The 18,197-nt window shown below is 54.9% G+C and overlaps 2 protein-coding genes across 5 annotated transcripts in view; one reads left to right on the forward strand and one right to left on the reverse strand.

The window, feature by feature from the left end:
* The window catches only part of PITRM1 (pitrilysin metallopeptidase 1), a 31,473-nt gene extending 26,377 nt beyond the window's left edge, over window positions 1-5,096 (forward strand). For 2 of the 4 annotated variants that reach the window (XM_027089346.1, XM_027089349.1), the window contains 7 exons: window positions 1,131-1,251; window positions 1,546-1,602; window positions 2,077-2,189; window positions 3,224-3,349; window positions 4,124-4,269; window positions 4,501-4,603; window positions 4,686-5,096. In XM_027089346.1, coding sequence (XP_026945147.1) covers window positions 1,131-1,251; window positions 1,546-1,602; window positions 2,077-2,189; window positions 3,224-3,349; window positions 4,124-4,269; window positions 4,501-4,603; window positions 4,686-4,779 — 760 coding nt within the window. In that variant the 3' untranslated portion in view covers window positions 4,780-5,096. Of the gene's footprint in view, window positions 1-1,130; window positions 1,252-1,545; window positions 1,603-2,076; window positions 2,226-3,223; window positions 3,350-4,123; window positions 4,270-4,500; window positions 4,604-4,685 lie in introns of those variants that run through there. The other 2 variants (XR_003429255.1, XM_027089347.1) reach the window with 2 other exon arrangements.
* A 617-nt stretch (window positions 5,097-5,713) lies between these two features.
* Window positions 5,714-18,197, reverse strand: part of PFKP (phosphofructokinase, platelet) — a 109,805-nt gene continuing 97,321 nt past the window's right edge. The window contains exons 17-22 of the mRNA XM_027089350.1: window positions 12,753-12,917; window positions 11,531-11,592; window positions 11,100-11,211; window positions 10,001-10,100; window positions 6,147-6,249; window positions 5,714-6,053 (exon numbers count right to left, since the gene is read on the reverse strand). Of these exons, the coding sequence (XP_026945151.1) occupies window positions 5,906-6,053; window positions 6,147-6,249; window positions 10,001-10,100; window positions 11,100-11,211; window positions 11,531-11,592; window positions 12,753-12,917 (690 nt within the window). The 3' untranslated portion in view covers window positions 5,714-5,905. The remainder of the gene's footprint in view (window positions 6,054-6,146; window positions 6,250-10,000; window positions 10,101-11,099; window positions 11,212-11,530; window positions 11,593-12,752; window positions 12,918-18,197) is intronic.

Below are 18,197 nucleotides of genomic sequence, written 5' to 3' on the forward strand. Positions count from 1 at the left end.
TTGAACAAGTGTCTTGGGAGGTGGGGAGGAGGGCAGGCTGCTTTAACCTGGAGCCACAGGTGGACTCCCTGCTGCACGAGTCAACAGCCGATGTTCCGTAAATGAGCCTCAGCGAGACCCCGCCGAGGTCCTCTTGCCCGAGGCCACGGTGAAAGCGCAGAGGTTCTTGTGAGAGTAATTGTGCACCAGTTTGGGGTGAACACCAGCCTCTGCACGTGGTCGGCCTTCAGCTCAGGTTGTGACACGAACGAGACTTAAAGGGGACGACAGCTGTTGAGGTGGCAGCACCCGCCTCACCACCAGCGCCGCTGCCTTAGATGAGCTTGCAGCTCCCTCCCTGGAACACGCCCCAGGACGTTGGCCCAGCAGTTCTTGGGAGTCACTAGCAGGCTCTCCCGGACCATCTGGGCAGCAGGAGGTTGGGGCCTCTGGCCAGCAGAGCTGGTGCCCAGTTAGTTCCTGGGCTGCCCGTGCACTCACGGCTGGAGTCTCAGGGAACTTAACCACGGGGACCTTCTCTGTTTCCTCCATGAAATAATCCTTTGCAGGTTTAGGGCAAGGAAAGAGAGCATGTTTGCAAAGCAGTTGGTCTAGAGCCTAGAACACGTTGTCATAGTACCTGTTATTTCAACGAAAATAGACTTAGTATTTATGGCCAAAACCAGAAAGGATACAATTTGTCAGTATGTATGATGGTGTCTGTGATTCTGTTGAGTTCAGAAGAGCCACAGAGAAATGTTTTTGGGGAGCGTGGCAGTTCTTTGCCTAATGACCGGTTCATTCTGTTCCAGACAGTAATTACGTTTTCAGTCCTCTGATACTGCAGCCCTGAAGGCACTGTTGGAGATCTAGTCTCTGCGTCCTCCTTGTCCTCAGGAGAGCACAGAGTTTAGCGGAGCTGGCTGCTTATTGTCTGTAACACACTGAGATAAGGGACAGGCTTTTTTGTACCTGGAAAACATGTGGTGAAGGAAGACGGCTGTAGTGTTGCCTTGTTTGGCTGCTCTTTTATTCGGTTTTTGTTTTTGAGCATTATTTTGTATGTGATTCATTTTTGTTTTAATTATGCAAAATGTAACATTTTTATTTTTCATAGTAATGGTTTTCTGCACATAGACTTTTTTAAACAGATGTTCCGTGAATGCTACTCCCCAGCAAATGTCTCAGGTGGAGAATTCGGTGGACAACTTCCTCAGGACCCTCAGCCGGAGTAAGAAGGAGCGGAAGCCTGCGCACCCACACGTGGTGGAGGTGAGGCTGTGCCCCCTGCCCGCCCGCCTGCCCGTGGGGCCAGGAACCCCAGTGAATCCAAACCCTGTAGTCTGGCCTTCGATGCTGTGCTCCCCTGTAGCCACTTGAGCCTTGCAGTGAAGTCTCTTGATTGGAGGACCACTTGGGCTGGGGATGCAGCAGCCTCAGAGCTTGAAGCCTTGAGCAGATGTGCCCTGACGCTTGTCGTGAGCTCTGTGCACTTCCTGGAACGTACCTTACCTGCCCACGTGAGCTTAGGTATTTACTCATTTCTCTGGGAAACTTTACTTTCAGAAACCTGCACCTAAGGGACCTGGCAGGCACTCCCCATTCACGAGGAAGCTGGTGACGGTGAGTCCCTTCTGCTTAATGCCCTGCCCGCTGCGCATCCGTGGGCCCTTCCGTAACCAGCTGGGCGGTGTCGGGTAGGACCGCTAGGTGCTGTCTGTGGATGCCTTGTGTTCAGTCCACCTGTGTTTAAACGTCACTGCCACATAGGGGTCACCTCCCCTCCTGTGCGCCCTGCTGCCCCTGAGCTCTGGTGGCTGGCCTGGCTTGTCCTTGGGGAGTGACCGAGCAAGATCACACACACTGCCCTGGGAATGGCGTGGCATGAAATGGTCCCAGGGGAGTCTGGGTTGGGGGTAGGATACCTCATTCAGCTGTGAGGTGAGGTGGTGCAGGACGAGGTCATCAGTGCCTGGCTGTTACACGTGGGGATGTGGCTGGTGCCACCTAGGGCGTCGCAGTGCGGGGGGGCTGGGTACTCGGGGCACCTGCCCAGCTGGCCCCTGGGCCACACGTGGTGACGGCCTCTGCCCCTAGGACCCCACCTTCAAGCCCTGCCCGCTGAAGACGCACTTCCAGCTCCCGTTCCCGGTCAACTACGTAGCCGAGTGTATCCGGACTGCCCCGTACGCGGCCCCGGCCCACGCCAGGTGCGAGGGTGTGGGGTGCCGCCGGGACGCTTAATGGTGGGTGCAGAGCAGGTGTGGAGCGCGGCGCTGCCGCCGGGCTCACGGGAAAGTGTGTCTGTGGGAAGTGTCATCACAGCTCCACTTTTCCATCAGCTTGTTTCCGTGTTTACAGGAATCAGACACTCTGCCAGGCCATCAGGAGTAGGAACGTGTGTTTCAATGTTGAATAGAAAGATGTAGTTGAATAGAAAGATGTAGGTTCAGAAACAAAAACAAGAGGTACCTACTCCTGGGTGCTGGGATTATAGGTGTTTTTTCCATTCTTCTGTATTTTATAATTTCCCTTACGTAACAGAAATAAGTTTCTGAAAAAATGCGTGGAGGGTGGACCCCCCCATCCCTGTTGGGGATCAGGGCCTATCTGCATGGGGTCTCCACCCTCTCCTGGAGCCTCGGGTTCACTCCTCCACCCGCATCCCCTCTGCCTGCGTCGACTGCTCTGTTGTAGAAAAGACCAGTCGGGGGGCTGGGGGGCATGAGTGGGCAAGGCCCCCGTCGGGTCGGCCTGGCTGCTGTCCTTCCGGAACCACCTCGGCTGTGCTGGGGCAGCAGCTGTCACTGCTCACGATGGAAGTCATGGGGACGTGGGACCCCTGATAGAAGCTCATGCTGTTGGAGTGTTTTCTGAGGGAGGGACGCCTCGTGTGTACACGCGTGAGTGCACAGCTGACGCAGGGGTTTAAGTAAGTGATGGGCCACACGTTCGCCTGCATCATGGAAACCACTCACTGCTAAACGTTCCGTGTGCCGCGGCAGGTCGAGCAGGAGGGACGTTCCTGTCCCACCCGTCACCCAAGCGTCTGAAAGTTCATCTTCCTCACGTTTTTCTTCTATTTTAAAATCTAAAAAGGGTCATGATGTATGTATCACTTTACTTGGTTCTAATTTTGTTCTCAGACACACTTGCCATTGTCTTGGGTTACTGTGTGTTATATATTTAGTACTGCCCTGCCAGCTGCCTTGTTTTTAACTCAGGTTTTTTTTCATCTTTTCAGTCTCAAGATCCTGGCACGCTTGATGACAGCTAAATTCTTGCACACGGAAATTCGAGAAAAAGGCGGTGCTTATGGTGGAGGCGCCAGACTCAGCTACGGCGGGATCTTCACGCTCTACTCGTACAGGTGAGTCGGGCCGTCTGGCCCCAGTGTTCTCACACGCGGAGTGAACTTCAGAAAAGCGCTTCGCCTGTCGTCGCTGGGCCGGCGTGTAACGCCACCCAGCAAGGTCGTTTAGGCTGCAGGCCTTAGGGACAGCGGGAGGGGACAGAAAATAGCTCTGGGGTTTGGTAACCAGGGTGTGTAAGGAGATGACCTGGAAGCTCTCCGGGGCTGGGCTAGGTCTTCAGGCCCAGACTGTTCCGCCCTTTTACGTCTCTATTCTGTGGCCCTGCTGCCTCCCTGGCACGTCCGAGATGGAGGGTTTCTCTCTGGCCCCGACTGCTTCATGTCCCGTGACATGGACTGATGTGGTCGTGCGGGGGCTGCGGGTCTTGAGGGACATGAAAAATGAAGCGTTTCCCACAAGATGCCCTCAGGACATGCACGTGAGAATGAGGGGCCTTGGAGCTCTTTCTGTTCAGGGGAGGACCCCGGAAACTGGCCTCTGAGGTGATCATTGCGCCGTCTGGGTGCATGTTATGAGCGTCTTCTGTTCCTTCCGGCCGGTCCCCCGGCTCTCCTGTCCTGGGTCACAGTGGGGCGAAGTGCGGGTGGCAGGTGGGGTCTGCACGGAGAGTGTCGGTGGCTTGTGTGGCCGCATGTTAATTTCCAGAGTGCTGGGCTGTCTGGACTGTTAAAGCAGCATTAACAACCCCGAAGCATGGAAGAACTGAAGTCATGCCTGGGTGTCCCCTATACTTCTGCCAAACATGTGAGTCTGACTCCTTGGGTCTCCAGGGACCCGCATTCCACGGAGACGCTGCAGTCCTTCCTGAAGGCCGTCGACTGGGCCAAGTCTGGGAGGTTCACGCAGCAGGACATCAATGAGGCAAAGCTCTCTGTCTTCGCCGCCGTGGACGCTCCGGTGGCTCCTTCAGACAAAGGTATCTGGCGTAGGTAATGTGCCTCGAGCCGTGGTGTCAACAGCCGGGACCCCACGCGGCTCCCCGGGCTCGCGCCCTCCCAGCCTCCACGAGACCGTGCGTCTCAGCCAAGTCGGGAGGAGAGCGTGCTGCGGGCGCGTGACGGGCAGCCGTGTGACCTTTGGTGGAAATAGGCTGTAAAGGGCCAAGGTGGCCACATGCCCCTCCATCATATCGCTTGTGCTCACTCAGGCCTGGACTGCTTCCTGTATGGCCTCTCAGATGAGGCGAAGCAAGCGCACCGCGAGCAGCTCTTCGCTGTCAGCCACGAAGATCTGGTTGACGTGAGCAACAGGTGAGTAGGGGCCAGGTGGTTTAGTGCCCAGACCCTGCGCCCCCTGCTGCTGCCTGGGTGACCCCCACCCATCCACCTGCAGGTACCTGGGCGCCGGGAGGAGCACACATGGCATGGCTCTGCTCGGACCAGACAATGAGAGCATCGCCAAGGACCCGTCGTGGATAGTTAGATAGCAGATGACCCTGACTCCATGGGACTTGGCCCAGCCTTAGGCCTCCTGACACTGAGCTCTGTGCTTTTCTGACCTTTATTATTTTTTTGCAAAACTCTTGATCATATGTATATGTGATCATATATATGTATATATCATTCTTATGATTTTGCCTGGCAAGTCAGACGAAAACTCTTGTCTTGAAGAAGGAAATAATCATATACTAAGTGCCAGAGATGCACAGATTATAGTTTTTAAGACTTTCTAATGCTATGAATGCTTATTTTACCTGTTAATCCTAGAACATGTATTTTAAAAATAAAAGGTGACTCTGACCTACCTATGCTTTATAGTCATTATTATTTTAAATCAGTTTTTGTTAAAGCAGTTTTTAGGGCCTTTATGGAAATGCACGAGCAAAGGGACAGAGGTGTCCCGACGTCTGCTCTCCACTCACCCTGGCGGCGGGGCTGCACCAAGGCCGCGGCTGCGGTGGACAGGCCTGGAGGACGTGGGGCTGGGGAACAGCATCAACTCTGACTCCGGGATCTGACTCCTCCACCCCGTCAGGCTGTCGGACAGAAAGGAAACTGCCGGCCCTGCCTTGAAAGGAACTGAATCCCCTCCTCCGCCTCCTGCAGGTGCACAGCAGGGGCAGACTCAGCTCATGTCTAAAGACTCAGGTGCGCATCCACCCCTGCCCCCCCCCCCCCGGGGGGTATCACCTTACCTGGCGCCCTGGTCCAGGGCCCTCCCGGTGCACTTGGTGAGTCACCCACGCGCCTGCCAGTCAGAGTGACACCTCTTTCCTCCGGGTGCCTCTGTCCTTGCCTGTCTCCTGGCTCCCCAGTTCTCTAGAAAACATGTGCCTGTATTTGCCGACAAAACCCTGAGAGCCACTCACACCCTGAGGTTTTCAACTCCCACTTAGAAAACAAACAAACCGGGCACTGTGGTTGGCTTTTAGCAAACATTTAATTCTGCGGGAGCCAGTTTGTGAAGCAGGACACACAAGACGGCACAGCTGACACCCCGTGCCGGGGGCCAGGGGACGGGGAAGGTGGGCCGCGCTCAGGGTTCACTTGGACGATGCTCACGTAAAGTGCTCATAAATAACTTAAACGTTACAAAATGGGCAGGTGGGGCGTCTAGATGGTGGCAGGCTCCTCGGGCCCACGAGGCTGCATGGGCTCCAGCTGGCCCGCGTCCGACACCTCGAAGCTGGCCTTGTACTTGGCCAGGATCTTCATGAGGGGCCGCAGCTTCAGCCACCACTGCTCCTTGGGGATCCTGTGCCTGTGGGGGGGGGAGGGGCAGCTGAGCAGGGCCTGGGCCCCCCACCCAGCAGGCCTCCCTCCCGCTCCCTCCCACAGGGCCCCGTGCACTTACACGAAGTCCGTCTCCTCCTTCAGCTCGGCCACGGGCTGGAAGAGCAGGTTTCTTTTGCTTATTCCCAGCACACAGACGGAATCGTCACTTACAAATCTTTTGCCTATAAGACAGAAAAATGATGTAAGAAAATGAGGGGGTGAAGTCAAGGTATCGGCACAAATAACCAACGTCTGGAGTGAAGGGAGGACGAAGTGCTGCGGGCACTGAAAAGAAGAGGGTATTACAAAGATTTTCATGCTAAATTTTCTGAAAATTTAGATAAATTTAGAACTTCGTGGAAGATAAAAGACAGATTCAAGGAACAAACACCAGCAGGTCTATAAACACTGAAGAAATTCAGCTGTCAGCTTTCCCTGCACAGAAAGCAGAGCTGGGATGCAGGTAGAGGTTTAGCAAACATCCAAAAATCAAAACAAAACTTGCCTTAGAAATGCTCTGCCCGGGGAATGCCCCCACCCCAGCCTCTTAGACGCTAGAACAAGGCTGCCCACCCCCACCACAATGGACAGAGCGGATGGGGCCAGCCTGCAATGAGAAGAGCATGCACAGCCGGGGGTGTCAGGGGCGCACCCCAGGAAGGCGAGGTGACCTTAGCACTAGCAAGTCGGCTGAAGGAAGTTCAAGTGACCGTCTCATTCGACGCAAGTGTTATTATCATAGCCTTCACAACTGAAAAACTACTTAACATCAGAGGTATCCAGTAACTATTAAAGACCATCAGCAAATAGTAAGTTGCAGAAAGAAAGACTTCAGTTAAATATTAGTAAGAATTCTCAGTCATGAAACATTGAAGGCGTTCCTTGTGCCATTAGGGTCGAGAACAAGACAGGAGTTCTGCTGTCACTATGTCAGGATTTCTCTGGAGGGAACACAAACACCCACAAAAAGTATCAAGGAAGAAACTAAAAGGTTGTATACAGATGCCATATGTGTGGATAATAAGAACCAAAAAACTATCTACAAATTACTAGAATTGAGTGTGTAGAAAGTTACAGATTGCAAAAATTGGTGTACAAAAATGAGTTGTTTCTGTACACCAGCTATAAGAAACTAATACCATTTGCAATAATATATTTTTTTAATAAATTTATTTATTTTTGGCTGCATTGGGTCTTCATTGCTGCTCGCAGGCTTTCCCTAGTTGTGGTGAGCGGGGGCTACTCTTTGTTGTGGCACATGGGCTTCTCATTGCGGTGGCTTCTGTTGTTGCAAAGCACAAGGCTGTAGGCGCACGGGCTCAGTAGTCGTGGTGCACAGGCTTAGTTGCTCTGCAGCATGTGGGAACTTCCCAGACCAGGGATTGAACTCGTGTCCCCTGCATTGGTAGGGGGATTCTTAACCACTGCACCACCAGGGAAGTCCCATACAATAATTTATTTTTAAAATCACTAAGTCAGGAATAAACTTATCAAAAGATATGCAAGATCTTTATGTAAAACGATGCTTTAATAAGATAACAAAAGGCCTAAATATATGGAGATTAAATGTTCATGAGTTAGAAGTTCAATACTTTAAAAATGTCAGTTCTTCCTCCAAATGATTTATTATTTAAATGTAACCACCACCACCCCCAAAACAAAAAATCCAACAGAATTGATGGACCTTGACACAAAGGGCCAGGAATAGCGAAAACTGGAAGAAGGCCCAGGTAGGACTTGCCCTACTAGATATTAGTAATTGTTCACAAAACTGGAACATTGGCACAGATCGGTAACTGAATGCCAAAACATCAACCTAACAATCCAAAAATAGTGCCTTAAGTTTTTGGATACCTGGTCTACGATGGAGTTTATATTGCAGGGTAGGGGAAAAAAACGGATTTTTCAATGACTGGCACGCAAATAACTGTACACATGGAAAATATTACACCTTAAACTGCACATCAGTTCAAGTGGATTAGGCAGCTAAATGTAAAAGGTGAATATTTTAGTAACACAAAAAGCTCAAATTTTCAAGGACAAAGTTAAAAAAATTGGGTACATTAAGATGAAGAGCACTTGGGATTTCCCTGGTGGTCCAGTGGTAGAGAATCCGCCTTCCAATGCAGGGGACATGGGTTCGATCCCTGGTTGGGGAACTAGGTTCCCACACGCCACAGGGCAGCTAAGCCCAGGCGCCACAACTTCCGAGCTTGTGCCGCGTGCCGCAAACTACAGCCCACGCACCCTGGAACCCACATGCCACAACTAGAGAGAAGCCCGCATGCCACAACGAGAGATCCCATGTGCCGCAGCTAAGACCCAGTGTGGCCAAAAAAATTAAAAATAAAATGAATGTTAAAAAAATTAAGAGCGCCTCATTAAAAGATAACCTTGCAGAAAATGACAGGGTTTGCCACAAATGGGAGACACACGTCTGCAACATGTGACTTTAACAATATAAAATACGGACTTCCTTATAAAATATTAAAAATTCCTCTAAAATCAAAATATTTTTAAATCCTAAGATGATATAGACAAACAAGAAATCGTCGGATAACATGAAGCAGTAACAGAATAAACAAGAATGATCCATAGGCAGGAAGGTCCTGGCATTTCCCTCATAACCTAGAGGTTTAGCCACTTACAGCCACGGTGGGGGTGGGGGTGGGGCCTGTCTCAGTCCCACCCAAGTCCCACCCAGCATCACAGCAATACTTCAAAGGTGACGGATCCATGGGTGTGGCCCAGGGAGGGAGGGGATCTCGTCCTGCAGGCGAGCCTGGGGTGGGTGAGACTGGTCTGGAGAACCCGGCCCAGGGTCAGGGCAGGATCCAGAGGCCCTGGTTGGGCTGGGTGGCCGGAGGGGCCAGGGTGGGCCACAGCAATGGTCTCAGAAGCCGGCCCTACAGGGAAACGCACTCTGTGCTTCTCTCACCTAAACCACAAAACCAGAGCCTTGGAAGGTTTAATCCTACGAGGTCAAACCCTGAAGGAGAGCCGGGGAATGACATCACCAAATCCCGAGCTTGCTGCCAGTGGGACAGGACGGAGTCAAACGTGGAGAGAGGACCCACCAAGGAGGACATAGTCCAGGCACCTCCCCATCCTCCGTCATTTTCTCCAAAAAGAGAGGCCATAAGGAATCAATGAAGAAGCCAAGTATCTTAAGTAAAAGCCAGTTCAGAGCGTCCACGAGGCAAAGAAACACAGCCAGGAAAGCTCCCATCTGGGGTCTTGCTAGCGGAGCCCTCACCGTAAGGCCAACTGGCCCGAGGCAGGGGAACACAAGCAGATTCACAGGTTGCATCAGACCGAAACTCTCCGGACCACCCAGTTCCAGAAACTGCCCTGGAGACATTCCAGACCACCCAGTTCCAGGAACTGACCTGGGGACTTTGCACCCGGCCCAGCCTTCCCGCCTTTCGAGGGGCGGGACTAACGGTCCCCCAGGATACCCCAAAAGACCACCAAATAAGGAATACCCTGCGCCCTCCCAGATTCACCACACCCCTTTCCCTTCCCCTATAAAGTCTTGCCCAACCCTCGCCCGGGTGCGACTTCTCTGGCCCCTTTCTCTTGGACCAGTGAACCTCGCCCGGGAGCGCTCCCTAATGAAGCTCCCTTGAAGCTTTCCTCTGTTTCACGGTGCCCTTTGTTAAGATCTGACCTTACGCTCACGAGCTGGCAGTTTTCCATTAAAGGAAGACAGATGTTGCCACGTGACTGGAACGCCTCCCTCAGTAATGAGCATTTTGTTTCATTAATTACTTTTATTCCTAATTATAACCTGAGTCTTAAGCAGCAGCCACAGAGTTGAGTGAGAGCTGATTCTGTCCCATGCAGTCCAAGGCTGGGTGGAAGCCAGGGAGAAACGGGGACCCAGAGCACGGCCCCCCCAGCGCTGCGGCCGCCCCGCTGCCCACTTGGTACCTCTCCCCGCCGGCTCCTTCAGCTTCGCGCTGATCCACTGCATGGCTCTGGCGGAGATTTTGGTTCCAAAGTTTCTATCAAATGGAGAAGGCGCCCCACCCTGTTGGTGGTTAGAATTACCTGAATGTTAGTTACACAGCGACACCTTTCTGGCTGTTAGTTTTTTAAAATGGAATAGAAATTAAAATGACTATTTAACAAAATTCACATCACATTTCTGAGAGACTCAAATTTGTAAATATGGGTTTTGGGGGGGTTTTGTTGCATATTTCTATCTCCTTGTATATGGCTGGGACCAAACAAACCAAAACAAACCCCATAACTCCTGCAGCCAAAGCCCAGCCCATCAGGCATCTCAGTGCTTCCCCGAAGGAGGAGGCTTTTAATCAACCAACCGGTCAAGGAACATCTCTGTTATTTTAGAATCTTTAGCAGGATTCCTTAACCTTGTTTTGGGGTAGGTTACGGGGGTGGGGAGGGGTGGTCACGGTTCCTTTAAGAATCTGATCAACTCTGTGGGCTCGCTTTCACAAAGGCGCACACACGCCCACCAGTCCATTATGTAGTTTCAGGGGATTCAGTGCATTAATGGGCCCTGAGCTACAAGTTCCTAAGACACAGGACTGAGTGGTGGTGATGGACAGGCCTGCTGTCAGGGGACCGGGTCCCTCCACACCCACCGCCTGCCTTGTCGTCTGGGTGCATTTATATGTGTACCCCAAGATTCTTCCCAAATCGCTCCAATTTGATGGAAATCTCAAAGAAGTATCATCTGTCTGAGATTCCAATTTAAATGGGTAATAAGGCCTGAAACTGGATCAAGTACTTAATTTGAACGTCTATCCACTCAACTGGTGTCACTATTTATATGAAAGTGGATGGTTTTCCTTAAAAAGCCCATCTGCCCAGATATCACAAACAGTGGGAAGGATTCCTGAGGCTGGTGATATCTGGTGTAATAATAACACAGTTCAGATGTTGATTTTAATCATCTTGGAATTTACCCATGAATACACATTCTTTTCCAAAATGGCTAAAGTAGGACACCCATCTGAGAAAAGTCACAAGCATCTGGCCGCCTCCCTAGCCCACGGCCCACCTGCTGCATGTGACCCAGCACGTTCTTCCTGCAGTCGAACACCCCCTTGCCCTCCTCTGAGTAGAGCTGGTAGATGAAGTCCGTGGTGTAGTTCTCACTGCAGCTCTCGTTCCTGAAACACATGGCAGCTCGCTCCCATCCTGCCCGCCGCTGCACATGGCCTTCTCTATCAAGGTCAGTGGCTTAAAGAAATGACTTGCAGAATCTTAAACAAGAAAACTGACTACACAGCAAAAATGAATTTTTAAAAATCACCGTCCAATTATTTAAATGCCTGCAATTCTGAACACAAAGCAGCACAGTGACTCCGCTCATTTCTCCAGGATTCAGAGCGATATTGTGCAGAGAAGTGGCCGCTCGCGGTGGGTTAGGCGAAGTGGGTTCTTTCTGAGCAGCCGGGGCGCAACTGGGGGCAGCCAGAGGCCCCTTACCTGAGCACGAGTCCCCTCTGGATGGTGGTCTTCATCTTCTCCGTCAGGTGCTCCACGTTGGACTAGGAAAGAGTGTTGTTCCCTTAGGACACTTTCATTAAGCGCCTACTGTGTGCCGGGTACTGTCCGGCCCTGTGACAGTGGCAGCGGGGAAGTCGGGGCAGCTGCTCCGAGTTCACCTCGTGGCGGAGAGGACAGCAGACGCGTGACGTATCAGCTAGTGACAAACGCCAGGGAACCTGTAACCCAGCAGCCCACGGCCACGGCAGGGGGAGGGGGGTGTCACTGAGTCAGTGCCACGCATGGCGTCCATGGGAGACGCTTGCCCAGATGAATGGTTTCCCTTGAACACATCAATGTGTGTATTCCATGTACTCGCCTAGAGCTGCTACTTTCCTCCACGGCTCCTGATCCATTTCCATGACAGTGTTTTCTATCTCAGAGGAAAATACCTGTTACCTGACTTTATACAGAAACTCGTGAAACTGCCTACCAAGCATTTTCAGGCCAGGAGAAACCTAGAGACTCAAATCGGTGCACAGATTTTCTAAGGAAGGACTGTTGTGTCTTGAGAAAGGAAATGTGCAAGAAAGGGAGAGAGTGACACAAAAGCAAACATTTTTAGAAAGAAGCACGCTGCAGGTAGTGAGTGTATTTCCTGTCCTGGTTTTAGCTGAAAACACCTACTTTGCTGCGTCCCTGCCTGGTCAAGCCTCCCCGGTGGGCGCCGGGCAGCCCTCATTACGTCCTGCGGTCCCAGGGGACGAGGGGCTCCTCTGGGCAGGGGTGCTGTCCTCCAGCTGCTGCACATTTCGCCCCACTCAGCCCCACAGGGACACCCGAGCTCTGGCCTTGTGTGTACCCCACAGCCTGGACATCCGTAACCATCAGCCGGCAAAGCACCGGGCCCCCTGAACACGTCTGCATCCCTGTGGGTGTGGGGCCTTCCCAGGAAGGGCGATAACTGCTTCGTAGACAAGAGTGTAAGAGACAGAAACTTACAAGCTGGGGTTAAAGAGCAGCAGGTGCCCTGAAATGTGTCTGTTCCTGCTGTTACCCTGTCACCGCGGACAGAGCCCTAACGCGTCACTGGCGTGAGCGCTGTCACACGACGGGGGGGGGGGGGGGGGGGGGGGGGGTGGCGGGTGCCCGAACCTGGCGCATCACCAACGCCTCTGTCAACCCATCAGGCGGCAGCGCCCCCAGCCCTGTGTCCGCGTACCTGCAGGTCCCGGATGTCGAAAGGCTCCTCGAAGATGTAGGCGGCATCGGCGCCGGCAGCCAGCGCCCCCATGTTGGCCAGGTAGCCGCAGTAGCCCCCCATGGTCTCGATGATGAAGACGCGGCGCTTGGTCCCGCTGGCCGACTGCTTGATGCGGTCACACGTCTGCACAGAAAGACACGGTCAGGCCACGTGGGACATCATCCTACAGCCCGGCCCTGACCTCGGTCGGTGCGCTGGGGCCCCTGCGCCCTCTGCCCGCGGCCTCGCGGGGCTGCGCTGCTGGGCTTGTCGGGCTCGGGCAGCGGGCAAATCCCTTGCTTTATTTTCTCCTGGAAAGCCCCGTGGACGCTTGGACCTGGCTGTCCTCAGTCTATCCCTGGACTACTTCCCGTGGGGCATCTCTCCCCAGAGCCAGACGATGGTTCCAGACCTGCCCCCAGAAGACTCGCCGATACGCAGATGGTTGTCCCCCCCACGCCCCCACCCCAAAGAAATGCCTGCACCGGGCCCTCGGGGACACAGAAACCCGTCCAGCCACCGTCCTCTCTCGGGGGAGCCTGCAAGACCCCTGCCCTGGTCTGTCCACCACACACGCTCGTGTCTGCATCTGGCCTCGCTCAGCCCTTCAGGAGCATCACACCAGTCTCCCCCGCCGCCTGCCCCAGGGGCCTCTCACACCCTGCTCGTTGGGGCTGGACTGCGGCCCCCAAAGACACCCAGGGCCTCGTGCCTGGAACCTGAGACTGAGCCCTTATGTGGGAATGAAATTCAGGATGCGTGGTCGCCAGGACTGCAGGTCCCCTCTGCCAGGGGCTCTGGTGACACCTCGAGGCCTCTCTCCACAGGAGTCACCACAGCACAGGTTTCTGCAACTCAGTAGTTCTCTGATTCGGGGGTGGGGTGCCTTCCTCGCTAGACTGCAAATCCCATGAAGACGGGAATCACACAGTCAGCGCTCAGTAAGTGTCTGACAATGAAAGAAAGAAAAGCAGGCAGCATCCTGCCCCATCCATCAACCAGTCACGGGTAACCGTACAGGGTTCCCTAAATCAGTCCGAACAGCTCTGAGTCCAGAGTGAAATCTTAAATGGGGGGTGGGGGCTTGGGAGACCAGGGGTCACGTTTCGGGGAAAAGAGGTTTGTGCACCAAAGTATAACACCACCCATGTGGAGGTCCTCACTCCAGTGCTTCGGGTTAAACGAGAAGGAGCGTTTTGATGAACAAACACAGGCTCCCTTCCATCTATTCCTTACTATACTTTCAATGTGTTTGATGGATCGTCACCCTCCCCAAATAGTTAGATTGATTTAATCAAAATTCAGTGCGCGCTTCAGCCGGTGGGCAGCTCTGCGTTCTCCAGGAGCCAAGATAGGAAGAAGAAATCGCATCAACGCGACCCATCTTGTCTTTCCGGTACTTAGGCGGGGATGTGGGTTCCCGGCAGTGCGGGGGTCACAGGGGGCGGGAGGGTTTCCACGGGCTCCTTTACATGGCCTTTGAGCACTTAAACCTTCCTGCCTGGTCTTTGTCTCAGAGGAATTCAGGGCTGGGGGGTGTACAGGCCCCTCCCAAGCTGCAGGTCACGTGGGTTCCTTTCCTGACCCATCCTGACACTGAAGGCAGAGAGTCACTGTCACTATCGCAGAGAGCAGCATTGTAACCACCTGACGGCAAAGCCCCTCTCCTCTGAGGCAAGTACCTGCGTCTCGGCCCCGACTCGGGGACGGTGAAGAGGGAGCCACCGCGGGCGCCTGGCAGCTGACCCGGCCTGGGCAGCTGGGAGCCCCGGGGAGCCAGGCGCTTAAACCCCTGTCAACTCTCTCATTCACCCAGGTTGTGTCTGAGGCTTCAGTTCACTTGATCTAAAAATAGCAAGTCGTCCCGGCAGCGTCTCATCCAATTGCTGAGAGCAGGGCTGGCACGGAAGAGGCCGCAGGACTGTGCGCCCCAGTCCCTGGTGGGTGGTACAGGGCCGGCTGGCTCTGATTTCTGGGGTGAGAGGAGGGCATCCAGGAGGGCCGACACCCCTGCCCGGCGCGGACCAGCCCTGACTCCATGGCCACTGCGGGAACATCCCCTCTCGTCCAGCGCTGGCGCCCTCTGGTGGGGACAGAGGATTCCCCAAGAAAAATCCCCGGGAATTCTCCACTGTAGGAAAATCCTCAAGTTATTCAAAGTCCCAGAACTGCTCACATTTTGCCACATGGGTGTTGTAAACATAAAGCCCAATGTGCTACCTGATGGAAGTGGAGAGGCTACGTGTTGGGCCCACAGAGCCCTCATCTTGGGGAGCAGAATGCCCCAGACGTGCCCGTCGGCCTGGACGGCGGAGATCCTGGTGACGGCCTCTCCACCTTGCAGTCAGAGCCTGCACTGAACTGCTCATTTCCAGGGGTCTGTGCCCAGCTGAGCGCGAGAACCCTTCAGCACAGGGGGCTCTGAACCTCTGCGGGGGTGGGGTCTCGATGGGGCAGGACACGCCCCAGAGCAGAAGCCGGGTGGGCGGGGCTCGGAGGCGCTGGCCCCGCAGACAGAGCGCGGGTGACACCTGAGCTGCTGGACCCCCACTTGGATGCGGAGGGGAGGGGCTGCAGGTGAAGCCCCCGAGGGCAGTGCCCTCACACCACAAGGAAGGGCGTCTCCTCCCCATGGCCCGTAGTCCGCTGGACTCCCCCGCCCCAACCTGCTCCATGTCCTGTCTCCTCCAGCAGACCACGCAGCCAGCTCGTCACCTGAGGACGAGGCAGCAGCCTCACCACAGTGGGAGGCACCTCAGGCCTCTGGTCCAGCGGGAGCAGGAACAGGGATCACCCAGAGCACCCATGGAACAGCCTATTTTTAGTCAGCACGGGGGGGCTGACCTCTCCGACCCAGAGACACAGAATCTGGGTGGGAAGTGACGCAAACTTGAGCTGATGATAAACTGGGTTCATTTGTCCTGGAAGATCGGATGGGATCCCCCTTCCGTTTCTCCTGGAGGGGGAAAAACAGACCCTATGGGTTCCACCTGATGGGCTGTCTTCTTGCAGCAAAGAAACAAACCACGACGGCAAACAGAGAAGCTCTTACCTCCATTACCACATTCAGGAAGGTGTCACAGCCCACGCTCAGGTCTGTGCCTGGGACGTTGTTGCTAATGGTGGCGGGCACCACATAAATGGGGACACAAAACTCAGGGTAGCTATTGCTCTCCTTCAACAGCACCAGCGAGCTATGGAGAGTCTGAACCAAGGTGGGCACACGGTCAGAGGAAACCTGCATGGATGTGGTCAATGCAGACTAAGAGTTGGGGAACATGGGGTGCAGTAGGGGAGATTAACAAGTGGGGGGACATGAGGTGCAGGAGGGGGAACCCAGTAGTGGGGGTATATGGGATGGAGGAGGGGTGACCCAGCAGTGGGGGGACATGGGGTGTAGGAGGGGACAATCAGAAGGGGGCACCTGGGGTGCAGGAGGGGGGACCCAGCAGTGGGGAGACATGTGGTGCAGGAGGGGACACTCAGAAATGGGGGGCCTGGAGTGCAGGAGGGGGGACCCACCAGTGGGGGAACACAGAGTGCAGGAGGGGAGACTGAAAAGTGGGGGGCCTTGGGTGCAAGAGGGGGGACCCAACAGCAGGGGACATGGGGTGCAGGATGGGAGACTAAGAATTAGCGGGCCTGGGGTGTAGGATGGGGGACCCAGCAGTGGGGACATGGGGTGCAGGAGGGGAGACTAAGAAGTAGGGGGACATGGCATGCAGAATGGAGGAAACATCAGTGGGGGGACAAGGGGTGCAGGAGAGGATTCTCAGAAGTTGGGGGACATGGCGTGCAGGAGGGGGGATCCAGCAGTGGTGGGACATGGGGTGTGGGAGGGGAGACTCAGAAGCAGGGGATCTAGGGTGTGAGAGGGGTAAACCAGCAGTGGGGACACATGGAGTGCAAGAGGGGAGACTCAGAAGTAGGGGGCCTGGGGTGTAGGAAGGGGGACCCAGGAGTGGGGGGACATGGGGTACAGGAGAGGGGACACAGTGGGGGGACATGGGGTGCAGAAGGGGCGACACAGCAGTGGGGGCCGTGGGGTGCAGGAAGGGAGAAGAAGAAGTGGAGCACCAGGGGTGCAGAAAGGGGGACCCAGGAATGGGGGGACAAGGAGTGAAAGGGGGGACCCAGCAGTGACGGGACATGGGGTGGAGGAAGCGAGACTCATAAGTGGGATCCTGGGGTGCAGGAAGAGGGACACAGAAGTGGGGGCCTGGGTTGCAGGAGGGGGGACTCAGAAGTGGGGGCCTGGGGTGCAGATGGCGGGACCCAGCAGTGGGGGGACATGGGGTGCAGGAGAGGGGACCAAGCAGTGAAAGGGATTCAGCAGAGGGGGGACAGGGAATGTGGCAGGGTGGACGCAGTAGTGGGGGGCTTGGGGTACAGGAGGGGAGATAGAAGTGAGGGGACATGGGGAATAGGAGGAGGGACCCAGCAGTGGGGGGACATGGGGTGCAGGAGGAGAGACTCAGAACTGGGGGGACAACTGGTGAAGTTGGGGTGACTCAGAAGTGGGGGGATATGGGGTGCAGGAGGGGAGACTCAGAAGTAGGGGGACATGGGGTGCAGGAGGGGAGACTCAGAACTGGGGGACAAGTGGTGAAGTTGGGGTGACTCAGAATTGGGGTACCTGGGCTGCAGGAGGGGGACACAGCAGTAGGAGGACATGGGGTGCAGGAGGGGAGACTCAGAACTGGGGGGATAAGTCATGAAGTTGGGGTGACTCAGAAGTGGGGGGACATGGGGTGCAGGAGGGGAGACTCAGAAGTACGGGGACATGGGGTGCAGGAGGGGAGACTCAAAAGTGGGGCACATGGGGTGCAGATTCAGAAGTGGGGGGACATGGGGTACAGGAGGCGAGACTCAGTAATGGGGGGACAGAGGGTGCAGGAGGGGAGACTCAGAAATGGGGGGACATGGGGTGGAGGGGAGATTCAGAAGTAGGGACCATAGGGTGCAGTCTCAGAAATGGGGGGACAAGGGGGGAAGGTGTGGTGGCTCAGAACTGGGGGGACATGGGGTACAGGACGGGAGATACAGAAGGTGGGGTACCGGGTTGCAGGGGGACCCAGCACTGGAGGGACATGGAGTGCCGGAGGGGAGACTCAGAAGTAGGGGGACATGGGGTGCAGAAGGGGAGACTCAGAACTGGGGGACAAGTGATGAAGTTGGGGTGACTCAGAATTGGGGTGCCTAGGGTGCTGGAGGGGGGACACAGCAGTAGGAGGATAACGGGTGCAGGAGGGGAACTCAGAACTGGGGGGATAAGTCGTGAAGTTGGGGTGACTCAGAATTGGGGGGACATGGGGTGCAGGAGGGGAGACTCAGATGGTGGGGTACCGGGTTTCAGGGGGAACCCAGCAGTGGGGGGACATGGAGTGCAGGAGGGGAGACTCAGAAGCGGGGTGACATGGGGTG

The sequence above is a fragment of the Aethalodelphis obliquidens genome, unplaced genomic scaffold (assembly GCF_003676395.1).
Source record: "Aethalodelphis obliquidens isolate GAN/ISIS:26980383/991018 unplaced genomic scaffold, ASM367639v1 scaffold65, whole genome shotgun sequence".
Taxonomy (NCBI): domain Eukaryota; kingdom Metazoa; phylum Chordata; class Mammalia; order Artiodactyla; family Delphinidae; genus Aethalodelphis; species Aethalodelphis obliquidens.